Here is a 15,023-nt window from a genome sequence, read left to right as displayed (position 1 = left end):
GACAAGCAGTTATGGTTTGAGAGAGATTTCTTTTAATAAATCTCAGCAAACATTTTACCCGTTTTAAATTTCTTTCTAGAGGCTTGAGGAGATCATGAAGAGAACTAGGCGTGTAGAAGCTGTAGATAAGGTCAGTGCTGCTACTTAACATATGTGTAAATATTGGGTATGTTTCATGTCTTTTCTCTAGTCTCTTCTCTCATTTTTAACTTGAACTATGCTTCCTTTGCAGAAACCTAATGACCAGCAAAATGGACATATATCAAAGGCAGATACTACTGGAGAAACAGGTAATTGTGTTTGACTGTGCCCAAAACACAATAGGTGAATAAGTGGCTGTTAAGCACAGTGACTTGAGATAGAGGTCTGAAACTTGGTACACTAATTGCAGTAAACGTGAAGAAAATCATTAGAAGAATATAACTGAAGTCTTAGCAAGCATTTATTATTTAGCATTTCTGTATATGTAGTTAGCCATCACTAAATGAGTCGGCTTTTTTAGAAACTTTGTCACATTGGTGTTTTACGAGGGAGTCATCAACTTTAATTATTTATGAAATACAAAGAAACAAGTTAACTATGTTAGCTTTAGCAACTTAATCATTGATTCTACAATTTCTTTTGCATAGTATTACAGATGTGGCTCTTGCAGTCATATTCCATTTTCTTAAAAGATTATCTCATCTCAGTCATCAAAATACACTGTTTGTAATCCTGAACCTCCCCCTGTGACTTTTCTCTCCCACACCTGTTGCCTCATTCACTTAGTCTTAATTTCCATTTCTTTTGTTTCAGAATTCAGCCCCTACAAAAGCCTAGAGCCTCCCTCCATTCTTAGTCTCTCCTTCTATTCTGTTCTGTCATTTTCTGGTCATTTTAGCTGAAGTTTTATCCGGGAGTTGTTACTTAAAGGAGGCAAATTGAAGCTTTGCTTTTATCCAAGAATCACCAAGTAAAAGTTAGCAGGATTTAAAGATATTTAAGTCAAGCTATCAAATGGCTCAGCCTATCATAACATATTAAAAGTTATTAATCATTATTTCTCTTTTTTATATATACGTATTTGAATTGAATAATATGGAGGACAAATAGCAGCATTGGCTGCTTATCCTGATTTTTTTCTTGATGCTTACAGTGAATGCTATAATTAGAGCTGCTAGGAAACTTTGACACAGAATTCATTATGTGTTTTTGGAAGTTACTTGCTTACATATTTTCTCTTAGAAAGAATACCAGTGCTATGAACAGTTTCTTGAAACAGAATGTGAGTTCATAACCTGTGGCTAGCACCTTCTTTCCAGAGGTAGAAAACAAGAAGGGAGTTTCCTGAGGCAGAGGAGGAATTTTGACCTCAGTTTCCCCAGTCCCATGGGGGGATTGGAGCCCTTGAGTGACTGGATAAACAGAAAACTGCCAGCACCCTCAGGGCTGCTCTACTCTTCTGCTTTGCTTTATCTAAGTATGCTGTTGAGTTAAAGATGTGAATTAATGGACGTACTTCAGCCAACTCTAATTTCCTGCATGAAACTCCTTCAGACTTCTAACTATATGCAAATGGTGATTTTTCTTTTTTCAATTTTACCGTTTGGCAAAACTTGAACATTTTTATGGACTGGCCAAATGACACAATCAAAGAATATCCATCACCTATTGCCATTTGTTTGGTTTCTGCTCTAAAATGGGATATAGTTCTGCCTTTCCAAAGCAGAAGGACCAGACTTGTTTTTAAATATTAAAGACGGTATATATTTTTCTCTTGATCCATTTGTAGAAGCACTGAAACCTATATTGCTAGTATCTTCCATCTAAAAGCATGCCAAAAATCAGCCTAAGATATCTAGCATAGAAGACTTCAGCCCAAAAGTTCAGCATAGCAAAATGGGAGCAACTGGAGGGTCTTTTCAGCTGAGGTTTTGGGTAACCTTCCTAATATATCCAATCTTGTGAATTCTAAACTGTCCTTGAGATTATCATGGCAGATGACAGGGTGGAGTGCAGTTGCTGCTGTTGGTTGAAAGAACTGTATGTGAATTAGTATGCCTACAGACAGAATGTGGAGGGCTGTAGTTACAGGTTAAAAGAACATCCTGAGGCAGGTTGATACTATCTATCATCTGTTCTTTACATGAGGCACAGAGGACATCCTAATTTTGTATTGCTATGTACAATGTTGTCGTAGAGGTTTACTGCAATTTTGAAGAAATAACTTTCCCATGGAGATTTCTCTTCTTCATTTCCTTTTGGGTTGCAGTCAGTGATTAACACAGGAACTGAGAATACCAGTATGAAATTGTTGATGTCCCATTTATTCTCTTATGCTGCATGAAAAGTACCAGCATAATATGTAGTCAGGTATTGGCAGCCCATTTTGGTCCATTTTGATGACTGACTTATATATTGGATCTGTATATATCATTGTAAACTGAGCATTCTTGACTGCAAAAGCCACGGTTCAAAGCTAAAGCTTTTTACTTGAGACCTGAAACTGGGGACTTGTATGCCCCCAAACTTGACTTTTGGGGTGGGGGGTGGGGGTGGCGGGGAGAAGTTACCTTTATTTAAAAATTGTTGCTTGCCTTGACTTTTGTAGGAAATATATAATCCTGCTTTGTGGGTAGATATTGTTGCTTGGTTTTATGAAAAACCTGTTTTCTCTCTGTAGTCGTAACAACTCCTGCATCTCCCTTGGAACCCACAGCAGGACTTCAGCATGCAACGTCATCTCCACACAATGGGAAACCTGTAACCTGTACGCATGTAATTGTTTCACATCCAACCCCCATAAATATGGACAGGTAAGAACAATGATAAGGATTAGAGGGTATTTAGAGGATGAAGGATATTAAAGTAATAGATTATTTTCTCACATCATTATTCAGTTAATGAACAGTTGAAAACCAGCTGTGAATCTGCCTTATTTCCTGTTTGTTTTTTATCTTTTCCTGTGTTCAGAAAAGGAAAACTTGATGGTCTTTTATTAAGCAGTAATCCAGTTTTGTCAAGTGGTAGGGAAGGAGTGCTTTGGGGTTTTTTTTTGTTTGTTTGGTTTTTTTTAAGTTCTTTAGAGTGTTTGGAAGAATGTGGTGTTTGCCAGCAAGTATTATGCAAATTGAAAATTAATGGGAAGGACCATTTTTTTTTCTTTTTCCTTTTCTTTGCTCCTTTTCACGAATTAAGATGTTATGGAAAGATTGAAATTGTCAATTATGCTGTTACTGAATAGACCTTCGTAAAACCACTCTGGATTTGTAATATTAATTTTCTTATTTGTGAATAATAGACACTGTGCTTTTAAGCTAGATGTTTTGATTTCTGAACTGCTCAAAGGTTTAATAAGTTTTCCATATTAGACAAATTACTTAAGGTGGAATACAGAACTACTGATTTTGGCTTTTTATTTTAAGAAAAGCCTTTGTCCTGTATAAGAAGAGTTTGGGGAGGCAGATACTTTGTATTGGGGGCTCTTTGTGGCCATGAGGCAAGTCACTCAGACTTTGAGAAATTGTTGAAATGCTTGAAACCTTTGTGTTGAACCAACTGAAATTTGGTATTGCATACACACAAGCTGTTAGGTTTTTTTGATTTTTAGTAATGCAGAAAGCCAAATAGTCCCTTAGTCCGTTCATGTTTTATGCAGATAATGCCAGAATATGCATGAAAAACCTGAATGTGGGAAGCCATCAAGCAGCCTGTAATGCGCAGTATGCTTCATGGTGTGATTGGCACTAATTGAAGGAGGAATTTGCCCTCTCTGTCCCTCCATATGCCTGGGGGGTTCTTAGTCTCCTGTCATGCTGACAAGGATGCTCCTGCTGAGAGAAGGTCTGTCAGTGACATTGAACACTGAACTGCATTAGATGAGCTGCACAGAGCATGTAATTATCTCGGACAGCTATTAAATGTTAATCACTCCTGGACTTAGGTGCACCTTGATGTTTGTAACCTAAAATGTGCTATGCTAATAAACGTTGTCGTGTAGCATCGTATCCCATATGGAAGGAACTTAAGCATAATCAAAGTGAAAAATGAATAAATGAGATTGAAGAGTGGGGGCGAAAATAGAAAGTGCGTATGAGGCTGTGGAAGGGGAAACTGGGATAAGTCAGGTTAGGGTGCAGAGGGATTCCCTCTACCTTAGGGGTACATCTCTACTGTATGAGGTTGCTGGGCTGAAGCACGTGATGGTCGTCCCTGTGTTAGCTTGATACAGGTAGCCAGGAAAACTGTTGGAAGGAATACATAGCAGTATGGGTTTTACCACAGGGTAAGAGCCACAGGTGCTACCACCACAGCTACTGCATCTCACCTGCCACTGGTGTCTGTGGCAGCTAGCTACAGCTGATATTCAAGCATGTACAACGGCCACAGGTGTGGAGAGGGTCTTCTCTGTGAGCACCTCACTCCAGCCCTGAGCAAGATTTGGCTTTTGTCTGGAAAAGTCCTGAGCATGTTTTAAGGGTAAGATAGCCCAACTTTCTGATCAAATTTACAAACGCTTTGCCTAGGGGACTTCTCTGAAATGTGTGTGCATGGGGAAGAAGAAGGAGCAAGGGAGATGAGTCCTCTTAAGGCCTGGAGCAAGAGCAGCCTCTGTGCTGCTCCTACCAAGTGGGAAGTCCTGGGCTACAGTTGCTGTATCACAGCCTCCAGGACAAGTGAAGCGCAAAAACTGGTGGATCTGTTTTGTACGGACCTCAGGCCCAGCCTGAACACATGTCTTTTTAAGTAGGACCACTGGCTGGTGTAGTTCAATGACCAACCTCAGAATACCTGTATTTGGGGCCACTCCCCAGACTGGCAGGTGCTCTGTCTCTTGCATGACTAGTGTTAAAGCATGAGTTTCAAGGTTGCTAGAAGTTTGTGTAAAGATCACTAAAAGTTCTGCTTTGTGGGACATAGTAGAAAGTTGCCTGTCTATTTACTGTGATAATCGTTCATTGCCCTTACTCCCCACCATACCATCTATCCCACAGCAACTGTGTGGCTGGGATCCAGGTTGAAATAGTGTGCTTGCTTCCATGTTCATGAATACAGTGTAATTGGGAAAAATAAAACAAACAATTCTGGTAGAATTAAGGCAGTTGATTCCGATACTTCACCATTTGCTACTTTCAATTAGCAATGCAGATCTCATTATGCTGCTAGAACTTCATTAGCCTCCCAAGATCATTAGTCTTCATAAACCCTAATGAAAATGCTGTGGTCTGCTGCATTATTGTATCATATATCTATTCTCAACAATTGTTAGTTTATTAATAAACATTTATTGCAGATGATTCCTTGGTGCTATCATCTATCACATCGAATAGTTTGTCAAATTTTTTATTCCTATCCCTGTGTTTTAAAAAGATACAAACATTAATCACTTCATGAAGCTTAAAGCTTATTGGCTTTGTCTTGTGAAAGATGAGAGGAGATATACTTGTTTGTGAATTGAGCTGTTTTACCATGTTCTGACTCAAGAGTTTCAAAGGGATCTTAAATGATTTCTAAATTTATAGAAACAATCTTGTTCCATAGATGTCTGAGTTCAAATGCTATGTCTGGACACTAGCATGATTTTTGTGATATGTAATTTTAGATGGTGCTGTAAGGGTTTTGATTATGCCACCCATATTCTTCCTAAATATCTTTTCCACAAGTAATTTAGATTAAAACAATTTAGTGCTAGAGTGCTAATGAAAATAATACACTAATGATCATCAAAAAAAAACCAATCTGACCTCACATTTGACCTACGTATCTGTGGTGGGAATAAAACTGAACTTAGAAAAACAAAAACTTTGCTTCTCCAGATGCAGTATGGTGGAGAGGGCAACACTAAATATATTTTAAAATGGAGCATGCAATGGAAATTTTCCAGTTAGATTATAAAACATCTAGAATTACTGAGAAAACTGGTAGTTCATGGGCATGCTGAAATATAATAAATGGTATGTTAACTTCTAGCTAAATTGTTTTTCTTTTTTCAGCACATGAAAATGTGGATTTAAAACAGTGGTTTGGAAATAAGATACAAGTTTAAAAAAAAGTATTTTCCTACTTCTTGTTTAAAAAAAAAAATCCAACATGATTTTTTCCAGATTCTGATTTTTCCTTTTACTTTATTAAATGCATCACTGAGCAGTAGAATCCTAGAAGAAACAAGGATAGAAGTTGGAGTTAAACAACTAGTACAGCTGCCTCATCCATCTCCAACTTAAAGATTTTTGCTTATTTGCCACTTCCTAATTCTTTGCCCAAAGTGTCTGGTCTGCTACTTCTTTCAGAGGTTATTTCAGTACAGTGAATTATGTTGGCAATATTTTCCTTCGCATTTGCTCTTTTCCTGTAATTCATCCCATTCTTCCTGTGTTGTTTTTTATAGTTGCCTCCAATAGGCCAGCACTTGATTTGGCATGTCTTAAGTCAGACGAATATTCAGAGATGGGAAAAGAGACCAGTGAAGCTGAGAAAAAGCCAGTTCCGTGGGTGCGAATCAGCTAGCTATAGATGTCTAAAGACGGTTGTCCTAATTGTAACCTGAGTGCCTTCCTCAGTGAGGGCAGTTCATCTTATCTGCTTTTCCCCATCCCTTTTAGAGGAGATAGAGTTGGGTAGCTCAGATAACTGGCTTTTAGAAATACACAATTAGACAAGATCATTCCCTCAATATCCTTTCCTGGAAAATAATCTTACCGGATTCAAATGCTTATGTAGTGTTAAAAGCTCAGTCTGTGAGATACTGCACTTGAAAATCTTCACTTCGAGCACTATCTTCCCTTCCCAAGACTTCCAGCTCCTCATTACTGACTGATTTCAGTGCTGTTGTCTCAATTAATTGAGACAGTAAACAGTGAAAGTAAACAGTTGAAAGTAAACAGTGCTTTATTTAAATCCAAAAGCCTGGGGTCCATTTTGCTGTCATTGTCTTTCAGGTCAAGAATAGCAGGTGTGGAAATATTTTGGCACATGACTTGCAGGGGTTTGCAAATTAGTGTATTTTTCTTCTTAGGTGTTGGTTTCAGTTGTGTGGTCAGAAAGACAGATGTACTAAATTCTAATCTTTTTTCATTCTTATTTACTCTCTTCAAATCACTTAAACATGTTTCTCTGACTACCACAGAGCTTTAGCTAAGATTATCCACATATATAATTTACAGTAGTTTAAATTTTTGGATGTTCCCATTATTTTAATCATATAGTTGCTCTTCTCTGAACTAATGCCAGTCTATCTTATTAGTATCAATGTGTCCAGATCAAAATGCAAAACTGCACAGATGCTTTATTTAAGCAGCAGTGAAGCTGTCCTTCAGTTACTTGCCTAGTTGCGATATTTGGATATGCAATTTAAACAATTAAGCCAGCTTTTTTTAATGTGTGGGTATCTTGCTACAAACACAATTATGTGATAGTTTAGAAGGCCAAAATTACCTCTTAAAAAGTAAATCTACAACATCATATGCCTGGAAAAGAGTATCTGCAATGTTTTGCTAGCCATTGAGACATGATTAAGGATAGAATATGAGACAGTATGAAGAGCTGTATGTAGCAGGTCCGACCAAAGGTCCAATCTCCTAGGAATTGGTCTCATCTCCCTTTGAGCTTATGGCCTCTAAGATGTCCTGCAGAAAGGAATTCCACAATTCAGGTTTTCCTTTTAGCTATTCTAAACTTTCTCCCCTGATGTTGCAGATTCAGAGTGCCCCCTACTTCTTACAATATAAAAATAGAAAATATCTAGTCATGGTGCCCCTTTTCTTTGTGCTCTTCTGTGCCCCTTTTCCGTGAGTGTGTAGACTCCCCTGTCAGTCATCATCTTAAGTTTATGAATCCCAGTCTAAGTCACTATGTAATAGTGGCAGAACATTGAAAAATAAACATGAAGAACTATTTATCTCCAGAGTTAGCTGATCAGTCAGATAGAGAAATTAGTATCTGCTTCCAGAAGCAAGACGCTGTTTTTCAATGTGTCAATATTTATTGTGGTACTTAGGCTGTTCAATTTACATGCATGAGCAGTCTCCATCTTCCCCTGCCTCCGCACCCCAGCCAGACTTCCTAACGCTGTGGTGTTGTAGCTCTGTCCTCCGGTCAGACTGGAAGTAGATGTGGATGAAATAAATAATATGAAAACCTATAATGAATAATAACCTTGTAATTATACCTTATGGAGCAGTTTTCATTAGTCCTGAAGCATTTCACAAATTCTGCTCCTCATCCTACAGATGTGGATCTTGAGCACAAGAAGGTGATGTGACTGATCTGCCTGTGATCTCCCAGTCAGCCAGCTGGGAGTCTGTGTCTGTCCTCAAACTCAGTGCAGGGAATCACGTGTTTCATTTGACAATCTGCTCAGCAAGATTAAAGAAGGAGATGTGGCTTTCTGAAAAGGAATAGGTAATGGCTTGAAAAACTGGAAAAGACAGTTTGAAAACCAGCATGTCCATCTCGCAGGGAATATATGGGCTCTGTATAAAGTGTTACCACCTTTAAAAGGGCAGTAATATTTTTCTGTCTCTTGGGAAGTGCTGTAAAAACAGTTCCGTAATTATTTGTGAAGAGTTAGCCACCCGAAGAAGCCAGTAAATGAAAATAAACCATATGCCAATTACAAGCAGTTTTTTTTTTTTTAAGGCTAGTAAATCTACTGTCAGCAGAAAATTAGCCTGTAAAACCAAGCCACCTGCTCAGAAATGACCTGAGGAAATTGATAGCCTTGTTTAAATCTAGGAAAATTACATCTGGGCCTTTGACTAAAGCATTTCCAAACCACCTGAACAGTTGTGATGTGGTCTGGATAGGGAGCAGATATGCAAGATTGCCAGGACTGAACTGCTGAGGGCCTGAAGAAGCACCTGCGAAAGATCACATGATGCTGTTGAGTGACAGCTGAATACTTGCTCTTTCTTGAGGAGCTTCCAGTCTCATTACTGTTACCTTGGTCACTACACCGTCATTCCTCCACTGCGGAGAGACAGCATGTCCTGATATTACACGACCTAATAAAGGGGTTGGTGGGGGTGGCGGGGAGGAAGATGCTGAAACAAGATAATGTATTTTCTCAGGCAAGTATGTGTAATTGGGGGGGGGGGGAGAGAGAGAGAGAGAGTGTGAGTGTGTGTGTGTGTGTGTGTGTGTGTGTGTGTGTGAGCTTATAGCGCATCTAATTGGGGGAGGCGCACTAGGGCTTGCCCATTAAGGCATCTCTGAATGGTAAATGGAGAAAGGAGGTACAGAGTGGCGTGAGGGATGTGCAAGGTGTTTCTTTTAGCTTGGACATGATAAAAGCGAGAAATGCAGAGAGGAAAAATAGTGCAGAATCCAGTAGTGCCTTGAAAAAAAGCATAAAGAATTTGCAAGGAAGACTGATAGGAAAACTGGATTGGTGGAGGGTTTCTTTGTTTTTTCCTGGATGAGTGGCAGGCAGAAGAGGCCACTTCAAAAGTAGAGGCAGAAGGTGATTAGAGCCTCTAAGAAAAAGCAAAAAAAATGGTAATGGTCTTATCTAAGACCAGTTACATTGCTTTGCAGTAAGAGGGAAGGGTACCTTAGCATTCAAATATTGCAAAGATTATGAGAGTCAAGAAAAGTGTTGGAGGCCATAAATTGCACTAGGTGGGTGACTCAGGGCAGCCGTGGTTGTACTGTGGGGGGTTTCTTACTGCTTCCCATTTCAATCACTTCTCAGAACTGCAGCGTCATTGAAGCTCTTTGTAGGTCTGGTTATAGTGTGGCCAGATGTAACAACCATCCTGGGTATTTGTGGAGAGACATTTGCAGTACTTAACTGTAAAAACAGTTTATCAGCTGTGGTAGTAGCAGAGGTTTTGTTTTTGTTTTGTTTTTACTGGCTGAAAATATGCTCTAGATGAATTAAGGTTTTTCTTCCATTCGTAAGATTGCTTGGAGAAGGACTAAATTTCAGTTCTCGATTGGATATATGAAGAAATATGCATGTTTCTCTTTCAGCAATCTCAATCCAGAGAAAAATACAAATGAAAATGGAATGTCTATGCAGAATGACAACTTTGAAGAGATCATAAACCTACCTATTGGATCTAAACCATCCCGGCTGGATGCCATGAACAATGATGGAAGCAATAGTCCTGAAATTCCTTTGAATCCAATTTTAGCCTTTGAAGATAAGGGGACGCTGTTGCCTCAGGTAGATAGTGTTCAAACGCATCAAATAGCAGGTAAGTTTGCCTTAGTCCATTAAAATTTGTAATGTGTTATAACTGACAGAGGACCTAAAGCTCCTAATTGATGTAAGTTGGTTAATTGAAGCGTTTTATACTGTAAATTCTTTGGGGAAAGGAGCACATCTTTATTCTCTTTGCAAAGCTATGCATGCCAAGTACATGCAGATGCTGCGTGAATTATGAGTGCTCATCTCTTATTTGAGAATGGGTTCAGTTGCACGACACTGCCTCCTGAGGATGCTTGAAAATGTTTGCCTCGTGCTTTCAAGCAGAAACAGGAAAAACAGTTGTCACTATTATCAGTGTGTGATCTGCAATCATATTCTGGTTCTTCAAATGTTGAAATCTGTGATACACTCACACAGAGGGGTAACTGATTAGCTGCCTTATACCTACGCTTCCCTCATGAAGTTCTTGCTGACATTAATACTGAAGAATGGTCTGCAGCACTGTAGAGTTTTCTGAAGTGGATCGTAACTTTTAAAGGAGGGGATGTAAGCACATACTAATTTAGTAGAATAAATTGGATATGACTGCCAGCATTTATTTTCCTTTTTCTGTGGATGGAAAACGTAAGGAAAAATGCCTTACAATAAAATGCGTATTTATGGATAGCATTTTGAAGTATCGCTACTGTTTGCTGACCTGTCCTTTCTGCTGCCTTCTGTTGTAGAAGTGATCTGATTGTTTCTTCTGAAGAACCAAAGGTGATAAAAGCATCTCTGCAGTCAGTGGAGTTTCTTCCATGCTATGAAGGAGTGTTTTATTTTTTTCTCTCCAGTTTTTTAAAAATTTCTTGGATATCTTTTTTTGGAAGGACTTTAGTAAAACCAGCAGAAGAAATGATGGGAATAGACTTGGATCACCTTTCTAATAGTTTTCATCACTAGAAAAATCATGCTTCACATGCATTACTTAAAATGGCTTTTTCCAACAAGCTTTTTCTGTTAGTAAATGGATATTTTCTGCATTCCTTAAGACACAAAACACTAGAATCTGAAAGCAATGATGACTGGGGTGGTGGGACTGATTCTTTTTTTAAAAGATAGGTGTTGGTTTAAAAGGCATAATTGTAAAATTGGCAAAGAATCTTTTTCACTTTATGGCTCTAATACTTGAAAAATAAATACCTCATTGCTCTACAAGTAGAGTTAATGGGGTGTTTTATTTAAACCTGTTGGTTTAAATATTATTGCGGAGAACTCTAATTATGGGGGCAAAGTATAGGCTTCTGTATCAGGTTCTTGTAAATGTAATTCCTACAGGGACATTCTGTAAATTGAGACGTCACTATGATCTTGCATTTTCTCTAAAAACACAAAACAAGGCAGGTTTTAAAATGTGAAAATTTGAAAGCGTTATTTTTTCATGGACAAGAGGAAAACCTATTGTTCTCCTAGATGATGTATTTATGAATTTTGTTCAGTACAAAAATCATTTAATTGAATAAATCAGAAAAATGTGGTAAAATGATACTGCAAACTTGATTTTTTTTTGTTACATTCATGTTCACGATACTATAAAAGATATGTATGCGTGTGCACATATGTGCACGTACACACAGGAAAATATCCTGTTGCTTTGAGTCCTGTAAATTGCTGCTGTTCCCAACGATAGAGGACTTTGCCTTTGCCTTACCAGACTATGAAGACTGTGTGAAACCTGAAATATTTGATTTTTGGATGAGAAAGCAGATTTGTTTTGGAATTATTTTGGTTTTGCTCGTTTCAGAGCAAATGGAAAATGGTCAGTGTTTGTGCTTTTTATGTAGTGTGTGATTTTTATAACGCAGTACAGTTTGAGTGGTAAGAGGAGCAATGCGGGTTTTTTCCCTTTCATTTGTTGATGCTGATTTCTGCTATCATTTTTCCATCGCTGTCATTTTTGTTGCTATTGGGCATAACTGTAAAATCTTGCACCTTTTTATGCTTTGATAAATGATGCTGTTACAGTAGATCTCACTAGGTATTTATTTTTGAATCACCAGCCAGGGCTTGATACACTGCTCGCTGAGTCAGTGAGTAGATCCTTGGCTAGTGGGAACCGAGGTTTATGTGGTTTCAGTCTTTGCTAGCTGAGAAAGTACCCATTAAGATTTCTGTGCTTGCCTTTGAGCACGGAGCGAGGCCCATAACAGGCAGCGCAGAAATTCTGTGAGAGTAGAACTCCCCTGAGATAAGAACCGAAGAATTCTTGAAGAAATGACTTTCTGGCTGCTGCGAAGTGCCCACCTTATAAAGGAGATAGGATAAAACCGATGGAAATGCCATGAGAAGATGCTTCATCTGCCCGAATATATGGAAAGGAAAAAAAGCCATTCAGTCAGAGTGCTTTAGTAGTAGTCTGTGACACAGTAAAAATTAATTGGGTCCCTTTCTCACTTTCTTTAGTTCTCTATGTACATAGCCACAATATTTTAAAATGTCCAAAATATGTAGTTTTTCTTTAAGACTATATAGCATGTAAGTACCAAATAAAACTTTCTTGAAATATTTACTTATATTTTGATTTTTTTTGTTGTATAGTTGAAGCAGGAGTCAATACATGATGGAAAACTCTTCTTGCTACACTGGTTTGCTTAAAACCTTTCTTCAGGTTTCCTCTAATCTCTGTACTAGAAAATCACTACAGGGCCACTTACCACTACAGACAGAACAAGGACCTGGCCAGGAAGATTTAGATGCAGTTTTAAGCATGAGGATTAAATTAGGCTCAAGTTTAAATGATGTTTTGAAGTCTCATGAAAACAGTCAGCAAGATCTCAACATTTGTTTCACCATTTGCAGCACAGAGATTAAGAGCCTGCCTTCATTTTTCATGTGTGTTTCTGAACTGGGCTGCAATAAAAACAATTTATTCCAGGTTTGTTTCAAATGAAAGATAGAAATTTTTCTCTCTGTCAAGGGCCTGGCATACAAGCTGAAGGCTAGAATGGGTTCAGAATTAGGGATACGAATCAGAAAACTAAAGAATGAAAATAGATTGAAATTTCAAGTCCTGGTTTTAACCGCCTTTCTTTAAATGCAGCGAAAAGTAGTCTCTCTTCTTTTGAATATTGTGTTTTATAACAAAATACGGTATCAAATGAAGGGCCGGCTCTTTTGCTTGTTACTGCAACTGGTTTTGTTTGACCTATCAGAGGCAACACTGAACTGTTCAGTGAGGTAGAACTAGCAATTGCAGAAGTTGCTTACGGCTTTCTGAACAGGGCTGGGATAATAACCTTTCACAGCAACTGGATTGTATGTTTTGGAAGGACTCCTCACCTTGCTGACATCTTAACAGCACAATAGATAAATGTTTATGTGGGTGATGATCAGTGAACTTAATTCATTACATGACAACTGCTGGGTTATTCTCCATTAGCTTTGTTTATTTTACATTTGTCTCTCATTTATCTTATCATTTCTGATGAAAAAATGCTTCATTATCTTCCTTCTTGCCAAGACCTTGAAGTAATGATTGCAATTAAACCTGTAACAAAAACAGATACAAGATAGACTCTAATGTCATTACTTATTCCACTGGTCATAAAATACTGCCTCTGGTTTTGTTCCTAGCAGTGTCATTCCGCTCTTTGTAGTCCTGCATTTTAATAAGCCCATCCGCACATAATTACGCACATGGGTCTTTCACATGACACTTCAAAAGAAAATTCGTGTCTGCACATGAATATTGAGAATTCCATGCTGCTTTACCTTAAGTCTCTGTCTTCTCTGTTGTTCTTTAAAAGGTCTGTTTAGTGTGCTGTAGAGAGGCTTTTAAGTGCCTTTTTTAACTATCTATTCTTGGAGAGAACTTTCAGTTATTAAATCATTAAAGAACAAAAATGCCTCCCCCAAACACTGGAAACTAGAGGCTTAAATTGGGCCACAGTAAAATGTAATATACATTGAGCTGTTAGTTGACAGAATGATTTCTCTAAAACTCCCTCTCAATTTTCATTCCATGTTTTATAGCTGGTAGCAGCTCTGAAGCTGCATGTATGTAGGAGTTGTACCACAGTCAGAAGCACCTTAAAAGACTGGAAACTTCTGCATTTTTTTTGTGAGAAGCTGTGCTCTCCGTGAGCAGACGTTTGCCAAAAGAGTGGCTACAAAGCGTTAGGTGTTCCAGCCGGTTCAACAAGAAGCTCCAGCTGGCCTCTTCCTTCTCAATGCGAGTGTATTGACCAAAGGTGGAATTAGATTACTATTCCCTTACAAATTAAATCTTACATTAAAAAAAATACAGTATGTCATAATTTCAGGGCTCTGTGCTACAATTTTTTTCTGAAAAGAATTACTGGTTTGATTGGCTAAAAGATCTGTGAGACAAGATTTTTTTGTATGGGTGAGAGGAAAGGGAGAAGTTGTTCAGTATCCTGTATACCTATAAGACAATTAGTCTAATTTGGAACTAAACATACTATGACATTTTGGGGTTGTTTAAACTCCTTTTAAAATAAAGTATCAAAATATTTAAGGGCAGTTGCTAAATTTGCCAAACTCGAACAAAATGTATCTCCTCCTCCTGCCCCGCAATACCTTTAGAAATAACTTGCTATTTGCAGAATGTGGGTATCTGTGTTCATTCATATTAGCTGCTCTGTTCTGAACCTGCTCTGTCCAACGTGCGTGACATTCACCCGCATCTGTGTCCCTTTGCTCTTCCCCTGGTGGGTAGCACCTGTAGCCTATGGGAGGACTAGCCTTGGTGCTCCCCTTCATCTTGTTTCTTACAAGTTTCATTGTGGTTTCTCTGAGTTGTCCCTCAGCAGTTACCTCCTGCAGTAGCTTCGTAGTGGTTTGCTACCTTTATGCTGTGTGCTAATTCAGTTCTTTTCTAAGGTAATGTCCC

At 38.4% G+C, this 15,023-nt stretch overlaps 1 protein-coding gene across 11 annotated transcripts in view; it reads left to right on the top strand.

The window, feature by feature from the left end:
- The window catches only part of MAP7 (microtubule associated protein 7), a 123,543-nt gene extending 110,863 nt beyond the window's left edge, over positions 1 to 12,680 (top strand). For 10 of the 11 annotated variants that reach the window (XM_026120115.2, XM_026120086.2, XM_026120101.2 and 7 more), the window contains 5 exons: positions 80 to 130; positions 233 to 290; positions 2,663 to 2,795; positions 9,952 to 10,178; positions 10,858 to 12,680. In XM_026120115.2, the coding sequence (XP_025975900.1) occupies positions 80 to 130; positions 233 to 290; positions 2,663 to 2,795; positions 9,952 to 10,178; positions 10,858 to 10,868 (480 nt within the window). In that variant the 3' untranslated portion in view covers positions 10,869 to 12,680. Of the gene's footprint in view, positions 1 to 79; positions 131 to 232; positions 291 to 2,662; positions 2,796 to 8,207; positions 8,456 to 9,951; positions 10,179 to 10,857 lie in introns of those variants that run through there. The other variant, XM_026120137.2, reaches the window with a different exon arrangement.
- Positions 12,681 to 15,023: the final 2,343 nt, after the last annotated feature.

Source organism: Dromaius novaehollandiae, chromosome 3 (genome assembly GCF_036370855.1).
Source record: "Dromaius novaehollandiae isolate bDroNov1 chromosome 3, bDroNov1.hap1, whole genome shotgun sequence".
Taxonomy (NCBI): domain Eukaryota; kingdom Metazoa; phylum Chordata; class Aves; order Casuariiformes; family Dromaiidae; genus Dromaius; species Dromaius novaehollandiae.
Note: the sequence above shows the minus strand (reverse complement) of the source record. Positions and strands in the feature narration are given on the sequence as shown.